Below are 23082 nucleotides of genomic sequence, written 5' to 3'. Positions count from 1 at the left end.
CGAGCTCAAGTAAGAAATCAAAAAATTTTTGGAAACATCAAATTGAACACACAACAGAACAAAATCTATGGGGCACAAGGAAGGCAGTCCTGAGAGAGAAGTACATAGCCATACAGGCCTACCTAAAAAAGATAGAAACACTTCAAATAAACAGCCTAACCTTACAACTGCAAGAACTGGAGGAACACACACAAAGCCCAGAGTGGGTAAAGGGAAGGAAATAATCAAGATGAGAGCAGAATTAAATGACATAGAGATTGAAAGAATAACTCAAAGGATCAGTAAATCCAGGAGCTGTTTATTTGAAAAGATAAACAAAATTGACAAAGTGTTAACCAGGCTCATCAAGAAAAAAAAAGGACCCAAATAAGTAATTAGAAATGAAAGAGGAGAAATTACAACTGATACCACAGAAATACAAAGGAGTGTAAGAAATTACTGTAAAAAAACTACGTGCCAAGAAATTTCACAACGTGGGTGAAATGGACAAATTTCTAGAAACATATAATCTTTCAAAACTTAGTTAATAATAAGAAGAAAGCCTGAACAGACCAATAACAGCTGGGGAAATTGAAGCAATAATCAAAACCCCCCCTGGCACACAAAAGCCCTGGACTGTATGGCTTCACAGCAGAATTTTACAAAACATTTAGGGAAGAGCTAACCCCTATCCTTCTCAAACTATTCCAAAAACTCCAAGAAGGGGGAAGACACCCAAACTTTTTGTATGAGGCCAGCGCTATCCTAATCGAAAACCAGATAAAGACACAACAAAGAAAGAAAACTACAGGCCAACATCATTGATGAACATAGATGTTAAAATCGTCAACAAAATATTGGTAAACTGCATCTAGCAGAACTTTAAAAAGGTCATACACCATGATCAAATGGGGTTCATCCCAGGGACACAAACATGTTAAACTATTTGCAAATCAATAAATGTAATACATCACATAAACAAAAGACAAAAATCGCATGATCATATCAATGGATCCTGAGAAAGCATTTGATAAAGTACAGCATCCACTTATAATAAAAATACTCAGCAAAGTGGGAATGGAGTGAATATACCTCAACGTAATAAAGGCAACATACGGGAAACCTACAGCCAACATCATACTCAATGGGCAAAACTGAAAGTTTTCCCTATATAATCAGGAACAAGGCAAGGGTGTCCAATTTCACTACTTCTGTTCAACATAGTATTGGAAGTCCCTAGCCACAATGATCAGATGAGAAAAAGAGATAAAAGGCATACAAATTGGAAAGGAGGAAGTAAAACTGTCATTGTTTGTAGATGACATGATAGTGTACATAGAAAACCCTATAGGCTCCACCAAAAAAATACTCGACCTAATACGTGAATGAGGCAAAACAATGGGATACAAAGTCAATATTCAGAAATCGAAAGCATTTTTGTACACCAACAATGAAATATCAGACACATAAATTAGGAAGAAAAATCCTGTTTACTACAGCAACAAGAAAAATAAAGTACCTAAGAATAAACTTAACCAAGGAGGTGAAATACCTGTACTCAGAAAACTACAGAACACTGAAGAAAGAAATAAAGGAGACACAAATAAATGGGAGCATATACCCATGTTCATGGATTGGAAGAATTACCATCATTAGGGAATCAAGATGGCAGAGGAGTGAGTGGAAGTCACACTGACCTCCTCCCAGGACCAATCTGAAATTACAACTAAATTGTGGAGAAATCACCTGGAACAAACAAGTGAACAATAGCAAGAGATGAGACATAACCTCAGACAGACAGAAGAATCATCTTTATCTCAACCTAACTAGTAAGGAGTGCAGTAGAGACTCAAGAAGGTGGGCAGGGCGACCAGAGGCTACAGCACCAGGAGGATATTGAAACGGCCAGTTGGATCCACCTGAGAAGAGCAGGGTCTAAACCGTAAGTGGGGGTCTCCAGCCTACAGCACCAGAGCCCAAAAAGTACACAGATAACAGCCAGCTGCGAAAAGCAGCAGGCTTGCTCTCTGCCAGAGACAGGCAGCGGGAGATGCAAAGAGCCGTTTACAGGGCCAACGAATAAATTTTTATTTGCAGCCACTTACCCTGGTCTCCGGCAAAGGTGGGGGCAGAGTGGGCTAGAGATGCCTGAGGAGAGATTGGGGAAGGAGGCTTTGGGGAGAGAACTGAGAGGGTAGCCGGCGGGATCCCAGTGCTGACTAATTCCCCAGATGGCAGCCATCTTGCTCAGGCAGACTACTCCCCTGAGCGGCAGCAGCGTGAGAGGACACAATAGCCCTGCCACCAGGAGGGACTCGGTCCTGGCCAGTAGTGCTAAAGCCTGACTGCTGAGTATAGAGTGGCAGCCACAGATAGTAGATCCCTGGCTAAAGGGGGTGCAGAGTGGTCTAGAGACACTTGAGGAAAGACTGGAGAGGGCAGCTTTGGGGAGAGAATGGAGAGAGTAGCTGGCAGGATCCCAGTGCTGACTCCTCTCCCATATGGCAGCAGCGATCTGGCTCAGGCAGACCACTCCCCTGAGCGGCAGCAATGATGAGAGGACCCAATAACCCTGCCCCCAGGAGGGACTCTGCCCTGCCCTATGCTGTCTAAGCTGCCTGTGGAGTGCAGAGTGACTAGATTAACAGCTGAAGGAGACAGCCACAGACAGTAGATTCCTGGAAGTCTCGATCAGACTGCATAAGGTCAGAGAGGGTCGACATCTGAAATCCTCAGAGTCAGATCAGGAAAGAAAAAAAGCGGTCTCCCGCCATAGAACTTCACACCATAAAGTCAGGAAATCAAGACAGATCAATTTAAGAGGCAGAAGCAAAAGAGAAGAGTCTCACAAATAATGGGAAGGCAAAGAAACACCCCCCAGTCAGAGGGAAAGTAGGAATCCCCAGAAAGAGAACTAAATAAAATAAAGGCAAGTAAACTATCAGATATTGAATTCCAAACAACGGTTCTAAGGAAACTCAATGAGCTCAGAGAGAATTACAAAAAACTACAGGGAAACTATGAGGAACTTACTGCAAACTATATCAGCATGAAAAAGGACATAGAAACTATCAGTAAGAGACAAGAGGAAATGAAGAATACAATTTCTGACTTGAAGAACACAGTAGAAGGAATCAAAAGCAGGCTAGATGAAGCTGAGGACCGAATCAGCAAGCTGGAAGACAGGATAGAAAAGAGCTCCAAGAAAGAGCAAGAAAATGAAAAAAAGACTCAGAAAGAATGAAGAGGCATTGAGGGAAATGCAGGACAACCTGAAACGTAATAATATCTGCATAATAGAGATACGAGAAGAAGAAGAAGAAGAGGAGGAAAGGATAGAGAATGTTTTTGAAAAAGTCATGCTGGAAAACTTCCTTAATTGGAGGAGAGAAAAAGTCACACAAGTCCAGGAAGCACAGAGGGTCCCATTCAAGAGGAACCCAATGAAGCCCACTCCAAGACACATCATCATTAAAATGGGAAAGATCAAAGACAAACAGAGAATCCTAAAGCAAGCAAGGGAGAAAGAGGAAGTAATATATAAGGGAGCCCTGGGACAGCTAGCAGCTGACTTCTCAACAGAAACACTACAAGCCAGAAGGGAATGGCAAGAAATATTCCAAATCATGAAAAGTAAAGGCCTGCAACCAAGACTGCTCTACCCAGCAAGGCTCTCCATTAAAATGGAAGGCAAAATAAGGAATTTTCCAGACAAAAGAAGGCTAAAAGGATACAGCTCCACCAAACCAGCGCTGCAAAATATGATAAAGGAACTGCTTTAAGAAGATGAAGAAAGAGGGTCTATGAATACCCAGTTCCTTTCACAGTTGCCAATACTTGATATTACCAATATTTTTAATACTTATTAATCTAATTGTGACAATGGTATGTTATTTTAGTTATTACTTTATTATTTGTTGAAACTAAACCTCTTTTTGTATATTTCTTGCCTATTTCTATTATTTTTAAGTGACTTTTTAGTATTCTTTATCCATTGCTTGATTAACTATTTGCAGAATTTTTCCCCTAAAAAAACCCAACTATTAATCTTTCCTTAGATGTGTTTCAAATATTTCCTATTCTATTACCTGTCCTTTATGTTTTTTATATGTATATTACTATATCGTCTTAAATGTCTAATATAGTCATATTGTCAATATTATACTTTATAGCTTCTGGGTTTGAATATTTTGCCTCAGGATAAGAAAAATATCATTTGGTATTTTCTCCTAAGACTCCTTAGATTTTACAGATTGATTTTTAACTCACCTGAATATTGTTTATATAATGTGTGAAATAGGGCTCTATGTTTGTTTTATTTCCAGTAATAGTGGACCATGCACCTTATTTGTTGAGTAAGCCTTATTTTCCCCTTTGATATGAAAGATCAATTTAATCATACATTACATTGTTAGATATATACTTTTTTTTCTAGAATGTTCATTTTATTTCATCGGTCTATCTGATTATTTCTGTGCTGGTGTCATTTTGTTTTACTTGCTGAGACTTTATAATGGATTTTAAATGTTTAATATTTTACAATGGATTTTGACATTGAAAAAATAAATAAATAAAATCAATCGGCATTTTAAAAAAAGAGAGAAAGAAAGAAGGAACTCCTACCTTTTGTGACAACATGGATAGAACTGGAGAATATTACGCTAAGTGAAATAAGCCAGTTGATGAAAGACAAATACCATATGATCTCACCTGTAAGTGGAATCTATTCAACAAAATAAACTAACGAACAAAATAAACCAGAGGCGTGGAAACATGGAGCAGACTGAAAGTGACCAGAGGGGATGGGGAAAGAGGACAATGGTGGAAAGAAGGGGAAGGGAGTAGACAAAGAACATGGATGAATAACCCATGGACATGGACAGCAGAGTGGGAATTGACTGTGGGAGCAGGGTGTAAGAATGGGATGGGTGGAGGGGGTAAAGGAGGAAAAATTGAGACAACTGTACTAGAAGAAACAAGATTTATAAGTTAAAAAAAATTTAAAAAATAAATAAAATGCCTGAAACAAAAAAAAAAGAATTTTCCAGGTAAGCAAAAGCTAAAGAAGTGTATCACCACTCAATGGCCCTTCTAAGAAATGTTAACACAACTTCTTATAAGCTGAAAAAGGGCACTGAATAACAATAAGAACATATAGAAAAATAAATTTTTCAATGGAAAAGGTACATACATAGTAGAAATAGTGGATCAATCACTTATAAAGCACATGTGATAATTAAATGACAAAAATAAAATTAATTAAAACTACAATAATTGGTTAAGGGTGACATAAAATTTAAAAAATGTAAAATGTGTGATTAAGAATATAATATGTTGGGAGAAGTAAAAATGTGAAGCTTTGGAATGTATTCAAATCTAAGTTACTGTCAACTTAGAAGAGACTGTTGTATACATAAGATGTTATATGTGAACTTCACAGTAACCATAAAGAAAAAAACTTGTAGTTGACAAGGAAAAAAATGAGGAAAAAATTTCACATAACGCTAAAGAAATCCATCAAATCACCAAAGAAGAGATAAAAAAAAAGAAGAAGAAAGGAACAGAGAGAAATAACAAAAAGAGCAAGAAAACAATTAACAAATTGATAATAAGTACATACATGCCAATAATTACTTTAAATATAAATAGAATATACATCAATTAAAAGACACAGAATAGTTAAGTGGATAAAAAAATGACCTCCCCATATGCTTTCTACAAGAGACTTACTTCAGAAGTAAGGACATAAACAGATTAAATGTGAAAGGTCTCCATGGAAATGGAAACACAGAGAAAGCTGGTGTTGCTATGCTCATATAAAAAATAGACGTTAAAAAAGGTTAATAAAAGACAAAGAAGAGTAATACTTTATGGTAAAAGAGCCAATGCAACAAGAAGACACAAAATGTATAAATATATGTGCACCCCAAATAAGAGCACCTAAATATATAAAACAAATATTCACTGGCCTAAAGAAAGAAATTGAAATTAATATAAGGCATGGAATACAGTCAAACTTTTGATGTGGCTTAATATAAAGTTCATAGCATTTTGAAGAGGTCAACCTGGGTGACTCTGCCATGCTTTCAATTGTTGGACAATGGCCTTTGCACGTCTGTTTTCTCAACAGTAATCATACCATCTCCCAATATTGTTGAGAAGATTGAATGTAGTGAAATTACCTTGTTAATGTAACCTGTAAAATAGTATGCTAATGTGCAGAGATAGTACCTTCTTTATCCAAGGATGTACATTGTGCATACAAAGAAACATTTGTTCACTGAAAGATTCTTTTTCTTCCAAAATCTGAATAAAGAAAATCATTTAATGCTAAGCCCCGGCAGCACATGCATAGCAATGCTGGAATGTTGACTAGTGGGACTAACCTAACCCAGTAACTTCTGTTAAATGCACACAAAATGTACACAGCAGGCAAGACCCTCCCACCTCTCAACAATGAACAACAAAATACAAGTTAGGCAAAATTAGTGCTTCACAAAATTTCATCCTATACTTTTCTACACATTGGCAGCTGAGGAGAGGGACTAGAAGGGGAAGGGCATGGGTGGAGTTGCTCAGATAAAAATTGTGCTGTGCACATGTGTCAAATTCAGGTTTAAAAGTTGAACCATAATTGTAAAACATATATTTGTTCATTTTTAATAAAATAATACCCAGTAACAAACAAACAAACAAAAATAGAAAGTAATACACTACTAGTAGGGGATTTTACCACCCCAGTGACCGCAATGAATAGATCATTCAGACAGAAAATTAACAAGGAAACATCTGCCTTAAAGGACACATTTTTTCAGCTGCCTTAGTATATATACACACAACATTCTATCCAAAAGCAGAATACATGTTTTTCTCCAACAGCATATAAAATATTCTCCAAGATAGATCACATGTTAAGACACAAAACAAGTCTTGGTAAATTTAAGATTTAACTGATATCAAGCACCTTTTCTGACTACAATGTTAGGAAACTGAAATCAATTACAAGAAGAAAACTGGAAAAAGCCACAAAAACATGGAGAATAATCAACATACTACTGAACAACCAATGGTTCATTGAGAAAATCAAAGAAAAAATTAAAGATACACTTACAGACAAATGAAAATATAAATACTCCATAATTAATATAGGAACCCCATTTACAATTTCATCAAAAAGAACAAAATCCCTAACAATAAATTTAACCGAGAAGGTAAAAAACCTATACACTGAAAACCATAAGATACTAATGTGAGAATTTGAAGAAGATAAAAATAAATAAGGAACATATTCTGTGCTCATTAATTGGAAGAATTAATATTGTTAAAATGTCAATAGTACCCAAAGCTATCTACAGGTGCAGTGCAATGCTTATTAAATTTCCAATGGCACATTTTATACAACTAGAACAAATAAATCCAAAATTTGTACTGAGGACTTATGGCCAAGATGGAAGCATAGGTAGATATGCTTCGCTTCCTCGCACAACTAAAAGAAAGATAACAACCAATTTAAAAACAAAAATCAACCAGAACTGCCAGAAAATTAAACTGTGTGGAAGTCTGACAATCAAGAAGTTAAAGAAACATTCATCCAGACTGGTAGGAGAGGTGGAAATGGGAAGCCAGGGCAGTGAGGATGTGGGACAAGGTGCGGCTGGCAGAACAGGATATCCCACGTTCTCATGCACATAAGCTGGGAGGAACACCTGGGGAGTGAGACAGACTTTGCAACCCAGGATTCCAGCATGGGAAACTAAAGCCTCAAAACCTCTGGCAGTAAAAATCTGTGGCGGTTGTGGAGGCAGGAGAAACTCCCAGTATCTCAGGAGAGTCTGTTTGAGGGGTCCACAGGATCCTAGAATGTACACAAGCCCACCCACCTGAGAATCAGCACCTGAAAGGGCACAACCCACTTATGGGTAGTGGGGGAGGTGACTAAAAGCTGGGAAAGAGCCAAGCAAGTGGCATTGTTCCCTCTCTGACCCCGCCCCCGCCCCCACAGACAGCACCACAACATAGCCAAGCGGGTTGCCCTGCCCTGGTGAATACCTAAGGCTCTGCCCCTTACAATGTAACAGGTGTGACAAGACAAAGAAATATGGCCCAAGTGAAAGAATACATCAAAACTCCAGAAAAAGAACTAAGTGAGGAGGAGATAGCCAACCTATCAGATGCAGAGTTCAAAACAATGGGAATCAGGATGCTCACAGAAATGGTTGAGTATGGTCACAAAACAGGGGAAAGTGAAGGCTATGCAAAGTGAAATAAAGAAAAATAACACAGGGAACCAACAGTACAGGGAAGGAAACCAGGACTCAAATCAACAACTTGGAACAAAAGGAAGAAATAAACATCCAACTAGAACAGAATGAAGAAACAAGAATTAAAAATAATGAGGAGAAGCTGGGGAACCTCTGGGACAATTTTAAACATTCCAACCGTTCCAAGGTCCGAATCATAGGGGTTCCAGAAGAAGAGGAAGAGCGAGAAGTTGAAAATGTATTTGAACAAATAATGAAAGAAAACTTCCCCAACCTGGCTAAGGAAATAAGAGTTCCAGAAAATCCAGGAAGCTCAGAGAGTTCCAGAAAATCCAGGAAGCTCAGAGAGTCCCAAAGAAGTAGGATCCAAGGAGAAACACACCAAGGCACATCATAATTACATTACCCAAGATTAAAGATAAGGAGAGAATCTTAAAAGCAGCAAGAGAAAAGGAGAGAGTTACTTACAAAGGAGTTCCCGTAAGACTATCAGGTGATTTCTCGAAAGAAACCTTACAGGCAAAAAGGGGCTGGAAATAAGAATTCAAAGTGATGAAAAGCAAGGGTCTCCATCCAAGATTACTCTATCCAACAAAGCTACCATTTAGAATGGGAGGGCAGATAAAGTGCTTCCCAGATAAGGTCAAGTTAAAGGAGTCCATCATCACTAAGCCCTTATTATATGAAATGTTAAAGGAACTTATCTAAGAAAAATAAGATGATCAAAACTATGAACAGTAAAATAACAATAAACTCATAACTATGAACAACTGAACTTAAAAAAACAAAACCAAAAACAAACTAAGCAAACAACTAGAACAGGAACAGAATCACAGAAATAGAGATCAGAGGGGTGGGGAAGAGGGAAGAATGGTACAGGGAATAAGAAGCATAAATAGTAGGTACAAAGTAGATAAGGGGAGGTTAACAATAGTATAGGAAATGGCGAAGCCAAAGAACTTATATGTACGACCCATGGACATGAACTAAGGAGGGAGGAGGAATGCTGGAGGGAGGGGGGTGCAGGGTGGAGGGTAATAAAGGAAAGAAAAAAATGGGACAACTGTAATAGCATAATCAATAAAATATACTTAAAAAAAGAAAAATAAATCAAATAAAATTTGTACTGAACAAAAACCCTGAATAACCAAAGCAATCTTGAGAAAAATGAAGAAAGTTTCAGGCATCATGCTTCCTGATTTCAAATTATACTATGAGCCTAGAGTAATCAAAACAGTATGGTATTTGCACAAAGACAGAGACACAGAAAAACCGAATTGATTTGAGAGCCCAGAAATGAACCCACACATTTATGGACATTTAATTTACAACAAAGGAGTCAAAGATATACAATAACAAAAGGATAATTTCTTTAGTAAATGATGTTGGAAAAACTGGACAGTCACATGCAAATGTATCAAAATAGACCACTGTCTTACATCATACACAAAATTTAACTTAAAATAAAGACTTGAATATAAGACCTGAAATCATAAAATTCCTAAAAGAAAACATACACTGTAAGCTCCTTGACAACAGTCTTAGTGATGTTTTTCTGGCTCTGACTCCAATGTCAAGGAAACAAAAGCCAGGAATGAATAGGTGCAGGTGGGTGTTACTTCTCACTATCATGTCTAACAAAGCATTGAAGGAATTCTTGCTTCCTGTTACCTCAGTTTTGGGTTTGATTGAGTTGGAAGTCCTACTACTCAAGAGTAGAATGCTTGCTTCCACCAGGGGACAGGGTCATGCTTTTAATAAATTGGAACCTGAGACTAATTCTTAGCCATTTGTGGGTCTTCGTGAACTAATAGGCACAGACAGAGTCATGGTACTTGCTTGGTAATTGATTCTGATTATGAAGGGGGAATAGGGTTGCTGCTGCACAATAAAGCCAAGAAAGATCATTACTGGAACTCAGTGGATTCATTGAGGTGCCTATTTATTATCTTGCCAAATATCCATAACCAGTGAAAAATCAAAACAAATGTAAGACTGTCAAACACTCCGATCCTGCAGATAAAATTTGGGATATTCCACTAGGCAAAACAAAACACACCCAACGAAGATGCTTAAGAAGGCTAAGGAGCACAAGGAATTGGTTGTAGAAGACAAAAAAAAGTATGGTTATCAAACTTTGAACACATAAGAAGCTATGCTTTACTTTGTTTCTTTTTTCCCTTCTTCCCATCCTATTTAAATAAAGAGTAATGGTGGCAACTGACATTTTATTTTCCAGTGGAAATATCATTGAACTGACGCCAACCTGCAACTAGATGGTAGCTGATGGGAATGTACATGTTCTGTCTTGGGTACACAAATATTTTATCTGGACAAACAATGATTGGATGCTGAGGAGCAAGGGAATGGGATGTGCTGGACATTCCTTGCCTTGTTCTGCAGAGCTACTCTTCACACTTACCCATTCTGCATGTATCCAGGAGTTTAACTTTTTGTGGACTGTATCAATACACTCCTTTCCCTCTGGCCTGTAGTCAAGTTTGGCCCATGGGGCACACCAGCAGGAAGTTATGACAAATTGGCTGTGCGCTTTTACCAAGAGTCACAGCTATTATTAGAGAAAATCCTCCGTCTTTCCAGGTTCTGGGAATCACTCTTTCATTTTGTATCATCAAGGCTAGGATTCATAAGGGTTCTTGAGTGTTTATAGACCCAGTGAGGTTCACTGAGGGTGACTATGTTTATTAACCTTTGTTATGCCTTAATAAGTTGTCCGTTTATTAATCTCTTTTCACTATCCTGTTTGAGGGTACCGTGTGTTTTCTGCTGAGACCCTGAGTGACATACCAAGTATTTATTTCCCCTTACCTACCATGAATAAGTTCTGGGATCTGCAGGGCCAAGCCATGTTACTCTTTATCCAAGTGTATAAACCAAAACCTGGGAGTCATTAATGACAAACCCTTTGGCACTCCTTACTTTACATATCCAATCATAATCACTTTCTGTCAATTTTATATCAAAAATACATCTCAAGTTCCTCTATTTATTTCTTTTATCATTATCATTTTCCTAGTCTAAACTATTATTATCTTTTGCTTGGACTATTGAAAAAGCATCTTACCTGGTCTTATTTTCTCCCCTTTTGTCCTGCTTTAATACATTTTTCTCACTGCAACCAAAGTGGTCTTTTAAAAATACCAATCTGTTCCCTTCCATGGTCCTGATTACAACTTTTCCATGGTTTCCTATTAAGAAGTACAAATTGGTAGTTATGAAATAGTCATGGGGATGTAAAACTGCATAAGGAATATAGTCAAAGATATTGTAATAACTATGTATGGTGTCAGACAGATATTTGAAATATTGGGAGGACGACTTTGTAAAGTATATGACTGTTTTACTACTATGCTGTACACATGAAACTAATACAAAATAACATTGCATGTAAACTGTAATTGAAAAATAAAATTAAAAAATAAAAATAACATCAATTTTTTGACATAGTCTACAAGGTTTCACATGATCTGGACTCTATTTTTCAAACTTCTTTTCATACTCTTTGCTTTACTCAGTGAGCTCCAGCTCTTTCTTTTCTTCCTCCCTCCCTCCCCCCCTTCCTTCCTTCCTTCCTTCCTTCCTTCCTTCCTTCCTTCCTTCCTTCCTTCCTTCCTTCTTTCCTTCTTTCCTTCCTTCCTTCCTTCCTTCTTTCTCCAACAACCACACTCTTTCCTGTCTCAGATACTAAACTCCCACTTTCTTCTGACTGAAATGTTCTCCTTTCATTTGCTTCATTTATACTATTCATCTTCTGGCTCTCATCTCAAATTTTACATTCTCAGTTAAGACTTCATTAATAATCTAGGATTGCACCCCTCCCATTATAAACTCTCATAAGGATTCTACATTTTTTTCTTTATAACAGAATAGTGCAGTTATTTGAAGAAATAAGATTTTTCTTTCCAGGAGATTAGATGCTCAATGGGTGGTGCCTATGTATGTTTTGTTCAAAAGTGTACATATCCCCAATGCTTAGAGTAATGCATGGCAAATGAGTGAGTGTACAAATAAATAAATACAATCAATTAACATGTAAGCGGGGAAGACATGAAATGGAAAAATAGCACAAAATGTGAAAACCAATACTGTACTTCACACGTAATCTTTTAGGTAGATGACTGGCCACTTGTCTGGTTCATACTGACCCTTGGTTCTAAATGAGTGAACAAATAATGGGAGAGAGCTAGTCTCTGTCACATATCAATTGCTCACAGATTCTAGCATCTAGTTTTTATTCAGTTATACTTTTAGGGGCTCTGAAGGTTTTCTATTTTTCAAAATATTTATTAGTTGTAAAAATTTATAAGAGGTTGCATTTGGGATACTAGCCTTGTGTTATTTCTTACTGTAACAACAAAAAACTTTTGCTTAATTTTTTATTTGGTCACTTTTACCAACACAATTTGATAAACAATGCATCTCTCTGCGTGGAACTTCCTTTAAGATTCTGTTCCATACTAGGTCTCCTTCTTGGTATCATATTCTTTATCTTATGTGAATATCACCTTTAAAATTGTAAATTTGGCTGTGATTTAGAGTTGTTCATGTAATAAAAGCCTGTCTCCAATTACTCCACTTGTTTGTTGTTCCACTGTTCTCTTTAGCTAGTCTCATTTAGTTATGCTTCTGGATGAACCTTCAAATACTTTTGTAAAGTTCCAAAAATAATTCTTTTGGTCTCTTGATTGAGATTTATTTATCTATTTGTAATGTTTTTTCTTCCCACTCCATTTACTCAACTATTATAACTTTTAATTAAGTTTTGTGGTTCTGTTCATAATAATTCCATACATTTCTTCCTGATGTTATTTTATGTATTATTATTAGTAGAATGTTTGTTTTACCTGCATTAACTTTTTAATTGGTTGTTAGTGATATAAATAAAAATCATTGGATTATGTTTATATTATACTAAATCGTATTGATTTTTAAAGTTTTCAATTAATCCATTTGTGTTTTTATATAAAAAATTATGGCAATAAACAAAATTTCACCCCCTTTCTTTAAAAAGCAATACTTGTTATTTGTTTCACATTGTTACATTGACCATGATATCTAAAACAACATTGAATAGCAGCAATATCCAGCTTCCTTTCTTTGGTTTCACCATTATCCCTGATGGTGACTACTTAAGATAAACTTGTAAGAACTGTATCTCCATTTTCTTAATTTTTATATGTAATTCAAAATAAGAAATAGTTATCTAATCTTATCAAACTCCTTCTAAATATTCTCTTTCTTTATGAACAATCAGTTCTTGAATTTTTCAGCTCCTGTTATTTTTTATTATTTTTTCACTCAGCTATTATTATTGTTTTCTAATTATGGTATCTTTTTCCCATTTTTAAGGTTTGTGTTATTATATTATTTCTAAAATTTTAAAGTTGCATATGTAGTTAATGGAATATATGCACCCCTATGTCCATTGCAGCATTATTTACAATAGCCAAGTTATGGAAATAGCCTAAGTGCCCATCAGTAGATGAGGGGATAAAAAAGCTGTGGTTCATATATACAGTGGAATATTACTCAGCCATAAAAAAGAATAGAATCTTACCATTTGCATCAACATGGATGGACCTAGAGGTTATTGTGCTAAGTGAAACAATCAGGCAGAGAAAGGCAAATTCCACATGATTTCGCTTATATATGCTGTACAACTAAAACTAATACAAACTAATATTAAATGTAAACTGTAATTTAAAATTTAAAAAATTACAAATAAATTATTCTAAAAATGTAGTAAATGTATTTTCTTTTCTGGAAAAAGAGTATTTAGGGCTATGGATTTGACTGGGTACAGTTTTGGCTCCTGAAATTAATCAATAGTCACAATTAGCAGTGGGTCAATGATATCAGGAATAATTTTTAACCTAACACAAGAAAAAGAGTCTAAAGTATTGGCCAACTTTGTATGAAATTTATACTCTTAAATAAGTAATGATCACAGCATGTGATGTTATTAAAAGTCATCAACATCATATCCAAAGTTAGTTCTCAGGGACCTACCAAAGGTGTATAGGGTTATTTTTTTTAATGAAAAAGAAACACATATTAAAAAGTTTGAGCTTTGGAGATCAAGCCCTTGTCCAAGGTATCATTGGCAAATATAATTTCCCATGAGGTTGGTTCCCTTTTCATTTTGCTGATATTTTCTTTAGTCGTGCAGAAACTTCTTATTTTGATGAAGTCCCATTTGTTTATTCTTTCCTTTATGTCCTTTGCTCCAGGGGACATATTGGTGAAAATATTGCTGCATGGAGTATCTGAGAGTTTCCTGCCTATGTTCTCCTCTAGGACTGTTGTGGTGTTGCAACTTATATTTAAGTCTTTTCTCCATCCCAAGTTTATTTTTGTGTATGGTGTAAGTTGGTGTTTGGATTTCATTTTTTTGCATGTAGCTGTCCAGCTCTCCCAACACCAGTTGTTGAAGAGGCTATTTTTCCTCCATTTTATGCTTCTGCTCCCTTTGTTGAATACTAATTGACCATAGAGACATGGGTTTATTTCTGGGCTTTCTATTCTGTTCCATGGATCTATGTGTCTGTTCTTCTGCCAGTACCAGACTGTTTTGAGTACAGTGGCCTTGTAATATAGTTTGATGTCAGGTATTGTGATCCCTCTTACTTTGTTCTTCTTTCTCAAAAATGTGGCAGCTATTCAGGGTCATTTATGGTTGCATATAAATTTTTGAAATATTTGTTTTATATCTGTGAAATACGTCATTGGTATTTTAATAGGGATTGCTTTGAATCTATAAATTGCTTTGCATAGTATGGACATTTTGATGATGTTAATTCTTCCAGTCCCTGAACACAGTATATGCTTCCATTTATTTGTGTCTTCTTTAATTTCTTTCTTCAGTATTGTGTAGTTTTCTGAGTACAGGTCTTTTTCCTCCTTTGTTTATTCCTAGGTACTTTATTTTTCTTGTTGCTATAGAAAATGGGATTTTTTCCTGATTTCTGCTTCTGCTATTTCATTGCTGGTGTACAATAATGCCTTTGATTTCTGAATATTGACTTTGTATCCCTCGTACAAGTGTTTGACCTCCAAAATATATAAAGAACTCACACGACTCCACTCCAGGAAGATAAACAATCCAATTAAAAAATGGGCAAAGGACCTGAACAGACGCTTCTCCAAGGAGGACATACACAGGGCCCAGAGAGATATGAAAGGATGTTCAGCATCACTAGCCATCAGAGAGATGCAAATTGAAACCACAATGAGATACCACTTCACACCAGTCAGAATGGCCATCATACACAAACCAACAAACAACAGCTCTTTTTCCATGTAGCTGTCCAGCTCTCCCAACACCAGTTGTTGAAGAGGCTATTTTTACTCCATTTTATGCTTCTGCCCCCTTTGTTGAATACTAATTGACCATAGAGACATGGGTTTATTTCTGGGCTCTCTATTCTGTTCCATGGATCTATGTATCTGTTCTTCTGCCAGTACCAGACTGTTTTGAGTACAGTGGCCTTGTAATATAGTTTGATGTCAGATATTGTGATCCCTCCTACTTTGGTGGGGTTTTGGAGAAAGGGAAACCCTAGTACACTGTTGGTGGGAATGCACCAACATAGTGACTGGTGCAGCCACTATGGAAAACAGTTTGGAATTTCCTCAAAAAGATAAAAATGGAACTGCCTTTTGACCCAGTGATTCCATTGCTGGGATTATACCCTAAGTATCCTGAAACACCAATTCAAAAGTACGTATGTGCCCCAATGTTCATAGCAGCACAATTTTCAATAGCCAAGTGCTGGAAGCAACCTAAGTGCCCATCAATAAATGAGTGGATCAAAAAAACTGCAGTATATTTACCCAATGGAATACTATGCAGCAGAAAGAAAGAAGGAACTACTGTTTTTGACAACATGGATGGAATTGGAGAGCATTATACTAAGTGAAATAAGCCTATTACTGAAAGACAAATACCATATGATCTCGCCTGTAAGTGGAACCTAATTAACAAAACAAAAAAGCAAGAAAAATATAACCAGCAACATTGGGAAAAAAAAACCAAACCAACAATAATAAGAGGGAAGGAAGGAGGGGGTAATGGGGATAAGAAGGGGAATGGTTGTCAAGGAACAAGTATAAAGGACCCATGGGCAAAGCCAAAGTGGGGAAGGATTGAGGGTGGGAGGTGGGGGTGGGTGGGGCAGCGGAAAGTGGTGGCGGGAAAATGGAGGCAAATGTATTTGAACAATAAAAAATAAGAAACAAATTTTAAAAGTTTGAGCTTTGGGCAGCAGTGAAGCTGGGGAGATCCCATCTGGGCCAAGGACATTGGATCTTGTCCTCTCAGCCCTTTGGGCCTCAATAAAATGATTTAATCCCTCCCCGCAAAAGTTTGAAATCATTATGGTCTTGAGTCTCTTAAAATAGTTGAATGTACATATAAGCCAATTATGGGGTATTTAAAAAAAAAGAGTACCTGATATAATATCAAAAGAGGAGTAAAATATATGTGATTTTATAATTTATAAATGGTAGAGGTGGGAGTAAGCGCAGAGTTAAGTTCATAATTTTAGATCTATTACAAGTATACCAAAGCTAAATAAATAATGCTAATTTGTTCATACTAAGTACACGAAAAGTGAGAAACAATGGTTGAATGTGGTAAAATTTATTATAGGGTTGTAGTATTCATACAACCTGAATTCCTTACAGCATTTAGCACTTCTACAGTTTTGTGGATTTCACTATACATATATCAGAGATAATCACTGCGTTAGTGAAAATGACTTCTTTATAAAAAAATTTCACATATAAGTCATATCTATTACTGGGAACCTAGCAGAAATGCAAAGATGTAACTTTTAAATTCAGGGAAGTTGCACAAAATTTTTTAAAAACTTAACAATAATAACAGATTTGACATGCTTTACAGAAAAAGGTCAAAAACAAATTTAAAAATTTAAATTTAAAACACGTTCTACCTTGTGAATGAGTGAAGAACACTTAACAAAGAATGGAATTTATTGTCAGGATGTTAGGTGATATATTCATGCTGCTTTCAGAAAACTAAACCCTATAAATTCATAAGAAAAACATAAGAATTATTTAATTTCAGTTTCAAACAAGCAATGTCAATTACACTAAAAATTGACAAGAGCTTGCAGTGGTTAGTAGGGTTACCCCCCCTTTTTATTTTAGTATAAGGAATAGAGTAAATGCATGAGTAAATATCTTTAGTATCCCATATAATGTAATGTTGAAGTCATATTGTAAATCTCTGACTTCTCATTACAAAGAATTCTTTTTCTGTTGCTTCTCACTCTTGACAGATCTTGGTCTCAACAATAAATTCGTTGGGGAAATGTCTAATCTTCCAGCACTTATCAATGGCACGTTTGTTGAAACCTGTGAGAAAAGGCACACCAAAAAGTGGCTGTTTAATTTTTGTGTGTTAACTAAAAACACATCTAGACTTGGTGTCCACTCTTCCCCACAATCCTCCTTCACTCTCCTTCAGTGTCCCAATAACACAGGGTGAAGGAAGGAATAAGTTGCCTACCCAGCAAGAGGTCTCTTCGACGAAGGCGGAAGGACTTGCGGTTGTTGCAAAGCTGGTAAATGAAGATGCCAAGGTTACTAACGTCACGAATCTCTTCCACAGCAACCAGGTCTTCACGAACGACATAAGTGTGAGGAAGGTATTTGCCACTCTAAAAATTAAAAAAGAAAAAGACTGAAATGAGAGATTCTTTTAAAAAGTATTTAAATCCTTATCAATAGCAGACAAACTTTTTGAAATAAGCTATTTTTACGGCAGTTTTAGGTTCACGGCATATTTTCATTTGAAAATTATTGAAATGAAATGGAATGTTTTGGCTCAAATCGTTAATTTTTTAAATGAGGAAGCAAAATTATTTGGAAATGCTTATATTAAAATTTGACATCCAAAATACATACTGCCAGTTTGCCAAAGAGCTCCACCAGATTTTTTGGAGGCATAACAATGGAGGTATTGAGAGGCATCAGATAGCAGTTCCCCAGCAGCAAGTCCAGGTAAGCAGTCATGCCCTGGTAAGGAGTAGGAGAAAGGTATAATTAATGTAAAAAGCATCAGTGCTGCAGATTTTCCAGATACCATTAAAATAAGCAGCTACATCTGTTCAAAATTAACTACTGTATTTTAACAGCAAAAAACAAAAACGCTTTGCTGCAAAAAGATGTGCAGTTATGAACAGATTTAATATTTATCAATGAACTAAGAAAAAATAGAAAAATCACAAATATCTGTCGGAAAGAGAAACTCACCTTTTCGAAGTCATGAATAATTGCTGCAGGGTCACTATCAGAGAAACTGGGGACAGGCACATCAATGATGGCGATGTTGTCATCCTCTCTAATGTCAGCCTCCTCAGTCACAGGCAGAAAGTAGGGCTCTCCCCCTTGAAGGGAATTTGCTGGGTCCTCAGAATCAAAAAAACACATTTCTCCACGATAGATGGTACTCTGAAAACAAAAAGGAAGAATTAAAACCTTCTAATATGCACCACAATGACATCTGAGTCATTTCTCATGCCAGTATGAATTTATTGTACTATTTGACATGGTGAAGACTGTTGATTACAATTTAATGAACTAAAGGTAATTTGAAATCTTTCCCTAAATCTTCATTTCTCTGGTAAGGGACACAGAATTATTTGATTTGCTGCAAAATATATAGCAATTAGTAATCCAAATGACAAGCATTGGGATCATTATTACCTTGGGCATGAAGTACTTGTAAATGCAGGCTCCACCAACAATAAGTCCTGCCAAGATGAATGAAAGGCCTAAGAGAGTAAGCATGCATCTCCCAGAGGAGCCCTCTTTTTCTTGGGTAGCAACTCGGAGCTCCTATTTATTAAAAAGCGAAAGAAAAACAAAGACCAGATTACACTTTTAGACACATAGTTGCTATTTTGTACAATTTACCTCTCTTGAAAGCCAAGATACTTTTAAAAGATGTCACCTTAGCCTAAAATCATTTCAAGACAATTTCTGATGTTTAATAGATGTGAAAATCTTTAATTATATTTATCTTCCTCCTGGCATTTCTAAACCCAAATATAAATATTAACTTATTTCAAATATACACTTCTAGAATCAGCTGAAGTAACTATTCATTTGTGCAATGTTATCCTCTTTAAATAAATGGAAGTCGTTACTTTTGGGAATTGTACCATGATATAATCATTAACTTTCTGGCATACAATTACATTTCTTTATTATTTTTTGTAAATCAACTTGTTTCCCAACTTAAATGTAAATTAGTATCCTTTGATCTATTAACTGATTTTCAGAAATCTGCTTTTTTAAATTTATTCTTTTTCAAATACATTTGTCTCCGCCTTCCCAAATTATTTTTTTATAGGAAGAGTTCTATAAAGCAACTACATGCCATTTCCCCCTATTTGAGATTCTAAAATATTGAAAGCAAGAAACATTTCATAATGTTCTTAATTTTAATGAGAAAGTAGGCTTCCTAATGTCACTCAATGTTCTACAGCTGTGTACTGCATGAATGCAACAATGTTTTCCATGTTCTGGGCAAAACACTCCATTTTAAAATACAGCATTTGCTATAGTGAGATACAAAAGTTGTGTGTAATAGTGACTGTAAAATTCTGTTAAATTCATTATTTGTTTAAGAATTGGAACAAGAAAGAATCAACCCAAAGAAGTAACCAATTAACTCTATGCTTTTCCCCAGACAGTGGACCAAGGAGTCCCCCAATCCCATTCTTAAATGTCACAATGTACCCTAAGCAGTGTTATTACTCAGGGGTAAAATAAATGAAGTCAGCAATTCTAGTCTCTGGCAATCAGAAGCTAAATCATGCAGACTGGTAAGTCAATAGAATTGTTGTAGTTTTTCGGGCCATTAGCCCTATTCCATGACAAATACTATAATATTTATAGGACCTAATTAACCTTCAACTAATGGTGAAAATAAATGTGTGGATTCTAAGGAGAGGTAATCATTTGATAACTGGTTTGTCCAAAAATGTTTTTTCTTTAACATTCAAAGAAATTTGCTATCCACATTTTCTTTGATAAATTTATTTAAAGCCAAACCCTCCATTAATACTCTATAAACCTTGAAAGCTTTTCCTTGTCTCAATAGTTTTCAGAAATTTTAAATTACTTTTATTTAAAAAGACTAACATTAGACTAACATTCCAATGACAGAACTATATATTATGATTACAAATCATTGTAATGTAGAGCTAGAGACTTAGGAATTATATTTTAGATGATTAAATTGAGGTCTAGAAAGATGAAGTGACTTACCTGTAAGTAACAAAAGGACTTAATTTGAAAATCTCAGAGAAAATAATTCGCTTTTTTCTTGTCACGGAGATATGGAAAGAGCAATTTGCACTGCAATTTTATTTCTCCTTAAGCAAGGTCTAAGTATTAGAGTCTTGAATTCATAAAATTTTCCACCATACTAGAAATAAAGATTTCTTCATTTAGGATTGTTGGGCTTCAACGTGGTAGGGGGTGTCATCCTAATTTCTCTATGACCTATATTTTAAAGTCATTGTACATAACTGTTGGCCTAGTATTCTGCTGCGCTCAATGCCTAATGAGCTGATCAATACATCACAATATAATTTGTCAAATATCAAATCAGTGTCCCATAGTGAGAGCTTCTCTAACACCTAAGAAAGAAATATAATCATAGTGCAAATGTTCATTTTTGTTTACTCTTCATCATACCATAGACTAGGGAGAAGTATTACTTCCATATTAACTGAATCCAACTACAAGTCATGAAGTTTTTGGTGGTGAGGGAAAAAAGAGATTACTGTGTGGCTATATTTAAATACTGAAATCTAATTACACCTCCCAAAAATATGGCCATGTTTCACTTACAAAGTAAGACAATTATATATTTGACCTGTCATTTAATCAAAACCTCAACAATGCAAGGGGGTGCAACTTTTGAGTTCTGAAGTGTATAATACACAAAAACTAGTTTGATTGTTCAGTTAAATATTAAAAGTTTCTATGATAAAAATTCTTCATAAGCACACTAGCAGTTCAAATTGTGTGCCTAATCAGTTTTAATACATGGGTTCTGGATTCAGTGAATGCCCTTTTCAAATCTCGACTCTGAACACGAAACTTAAAACTTTATGGCAAGAACAAGAAAAGTTAGGGCAGATCTACGAACTCCAACAGTGCACAGATTTTATAGAACAAGAATAAAATACTATTATGCCTTTTAACATTGAGATTTTACTGAGGAAAATGAGGAATAGTTTACAAACACTGAAAACATGTTAGATTTTTAAAGGAAATAGAAATTCGACAAAATAAATAATGGCTAACATCGGGGGGGGGGGGTAGAATTCCCCCAGTTCCTGGCAATGCTAGAAGCTTGAATTACCAAGTTGGATCTGAGACAGATCTGTCTATGGAGGAGGAGGGCTAGAGGGGATTTCGTTCAAAAAGGAAGCACTGAAAGAAATAGATATTTTTTAAAAACTGTCTAAATTTCTTTTTCACACAGGAGTATTGTTTTCAGGAAATGCCACTCTGGAAACATAGAAGAATCTTTCAGCAAGGGGGTACTGTGAACATCTCGAATTCTAAGACCAATCTCAATTTTGACAGCTTCTTCACCGAATGTTTAACACCAGGAAGAAACTGAAAATACACAGAGGCGGTCACAGACACAAACTACCCTAACCCATTATCGCTTTTAGTCATAGCAGACCTTCGCCTACCCCATCATTCCCCTACAAACACTCAGGAATCCTAGAAAGACAGATACACAGAACTTCATACATATCAAAACGAAAGAAAGTGGAATTAAATCTCTTGCCCTTGATCACCCTGAGTGTCAGCTCCGCCCCTATGGAGGCTGTGTGGGCCCCTGGAGCTAGGGACTGGGCAGTGTGCATCTCATTGATCCCCAGCCACTGCGGACATGTTCCCTAGAAGAAGGTGACATTGGGCCCCAGGAATTCTGGCCAACCTCCTCCAATGTAGCCCTTACATGTACAGCAGGGGCTAGAACCGACGGAACGTGGCACGACGTGCGGGGATGCTAAGGGGCGTGGGGCACTGCCAGCGGAAGGTGGAGCGACTAGACAGATCAAACTGAGGGAAAGCACAGAGGGGGCGGCTCGGAAACACAGGGGCAGCTTTCATTTTGTCCTCTACCACTTTTCCACTTTCTTCCCCCCAAACCACCCCTTTCCCATCTTCCCGACCCCAGCAGGCAGTCAGGAGTGGAGTGGGGACCGCTACCTTGCCGGTCAGGATCTGAGCTCTGACCGTGCGGCTTACAAGGGCCTCCACGTCTTGCCGTGCCTCCTCTTTTTGCACCGCCGTGGGTGTGTTGAAGGCGATTTTCACCATGGTGAATCTTCGGGCTGCGCGGTAAGGCGCGGCTCGAATCAGCGTCCTGGGCTGCAGGTTGGAAGAGGAGAAGGTCGCGCTAGCCCTAGCAGCACCTACTTTCTCCCTTCTCTGCCTTCTGCTGCCGCCAGCCCAAGTCTGGGGATACTTATGACGCAGTCCCAAGCTGGGTGGGAGACCGTGGGCGGTCCCAGGGAGGGGCCGAGGGAGGAGCGGGAGGGGGTCCAAGTGCTGGGATGGGAGTGGGGGTTTTCAGTGAGGGAAAAGGAGAGTCCGTGGCCCGCTGGGGCTGAACATGCCTCACCTGCACTCCGGGCGCGCTCCCACCCACCGCCTGCACCCTCAGATAAGAACAAGACAGGAAGGAACCCTGCTTGTCGCGTCTTTTTGCCTCTGTCCAGGCCACAATAGCCCCTAGCCCTTGATTCTGTTTTCTCAA

At 37.0% G+C, this 23082-nt stretch overlaps 1 protein-coding gene across 2 annotated transcripts; it reads right to left on the bottom strand.

Annotated features, from left to right (window-relative positions):
- Window positions 1-16918: 16918 nt before the first annotated feature.
- ITM2A (integral membrane protein 2A) lies at window positions 16919-22792 on the bottom strand. Of its 2 annotated transcripts, none has more exons than XM_054566607.1 (6): window positions 22527-22792; window positions 18993-19121; window positions 18540-18737; window positions 18192-18302; window positions 17794-17944; window positions 16919-17639 (listed from the first exon to the last, which is right to left on the bottom strand). In XM_054566607.1, the coding sequence occupies exons 1-6, from the start codon at window positions 22641-22643 to the stop codon at window positions 17551-17553; spliced, it is 795 nt and encodes a 264-aa protein (XP_054422582.1). In that variant the 5' UTR covers window positions 22644-22792; the 3' UTR covers window positions 16919-17550. The 2 variants fall into 2 exon arrangements, with proteins under 2 accessions (XP_054422582.1, XP_054422583.1); XM_054566608.1 differs by having other exon boundaries at window positions 18993-19124; window positions 22533-22792.
- Between the last annotated feature and the right edge of the window lie 290 nt (window positions 22793-23082).

This window comes from Pteronotus mesoamericanus, unplaced genomic scaffold (assembly GCF_021234165.1).
Source record: "Pteronotus mesoamericanus isolate MK-2021 breed Mesoamerican mustached bat unplaced genomic scaffold, CSHL_Meso_final contig_177, whole genome shotgun sequence".
NCBI lineage: Eukaryota > Metazoa > Chordata > Mammalia > Chiroptera > Mormoopidae > Pteronotus > Pteronotus mesoamericanus.
Note: the sequence above shows the minus strand (reverse complement) of the source record. Positions and strands in the feature narration are given on the sequence as shown.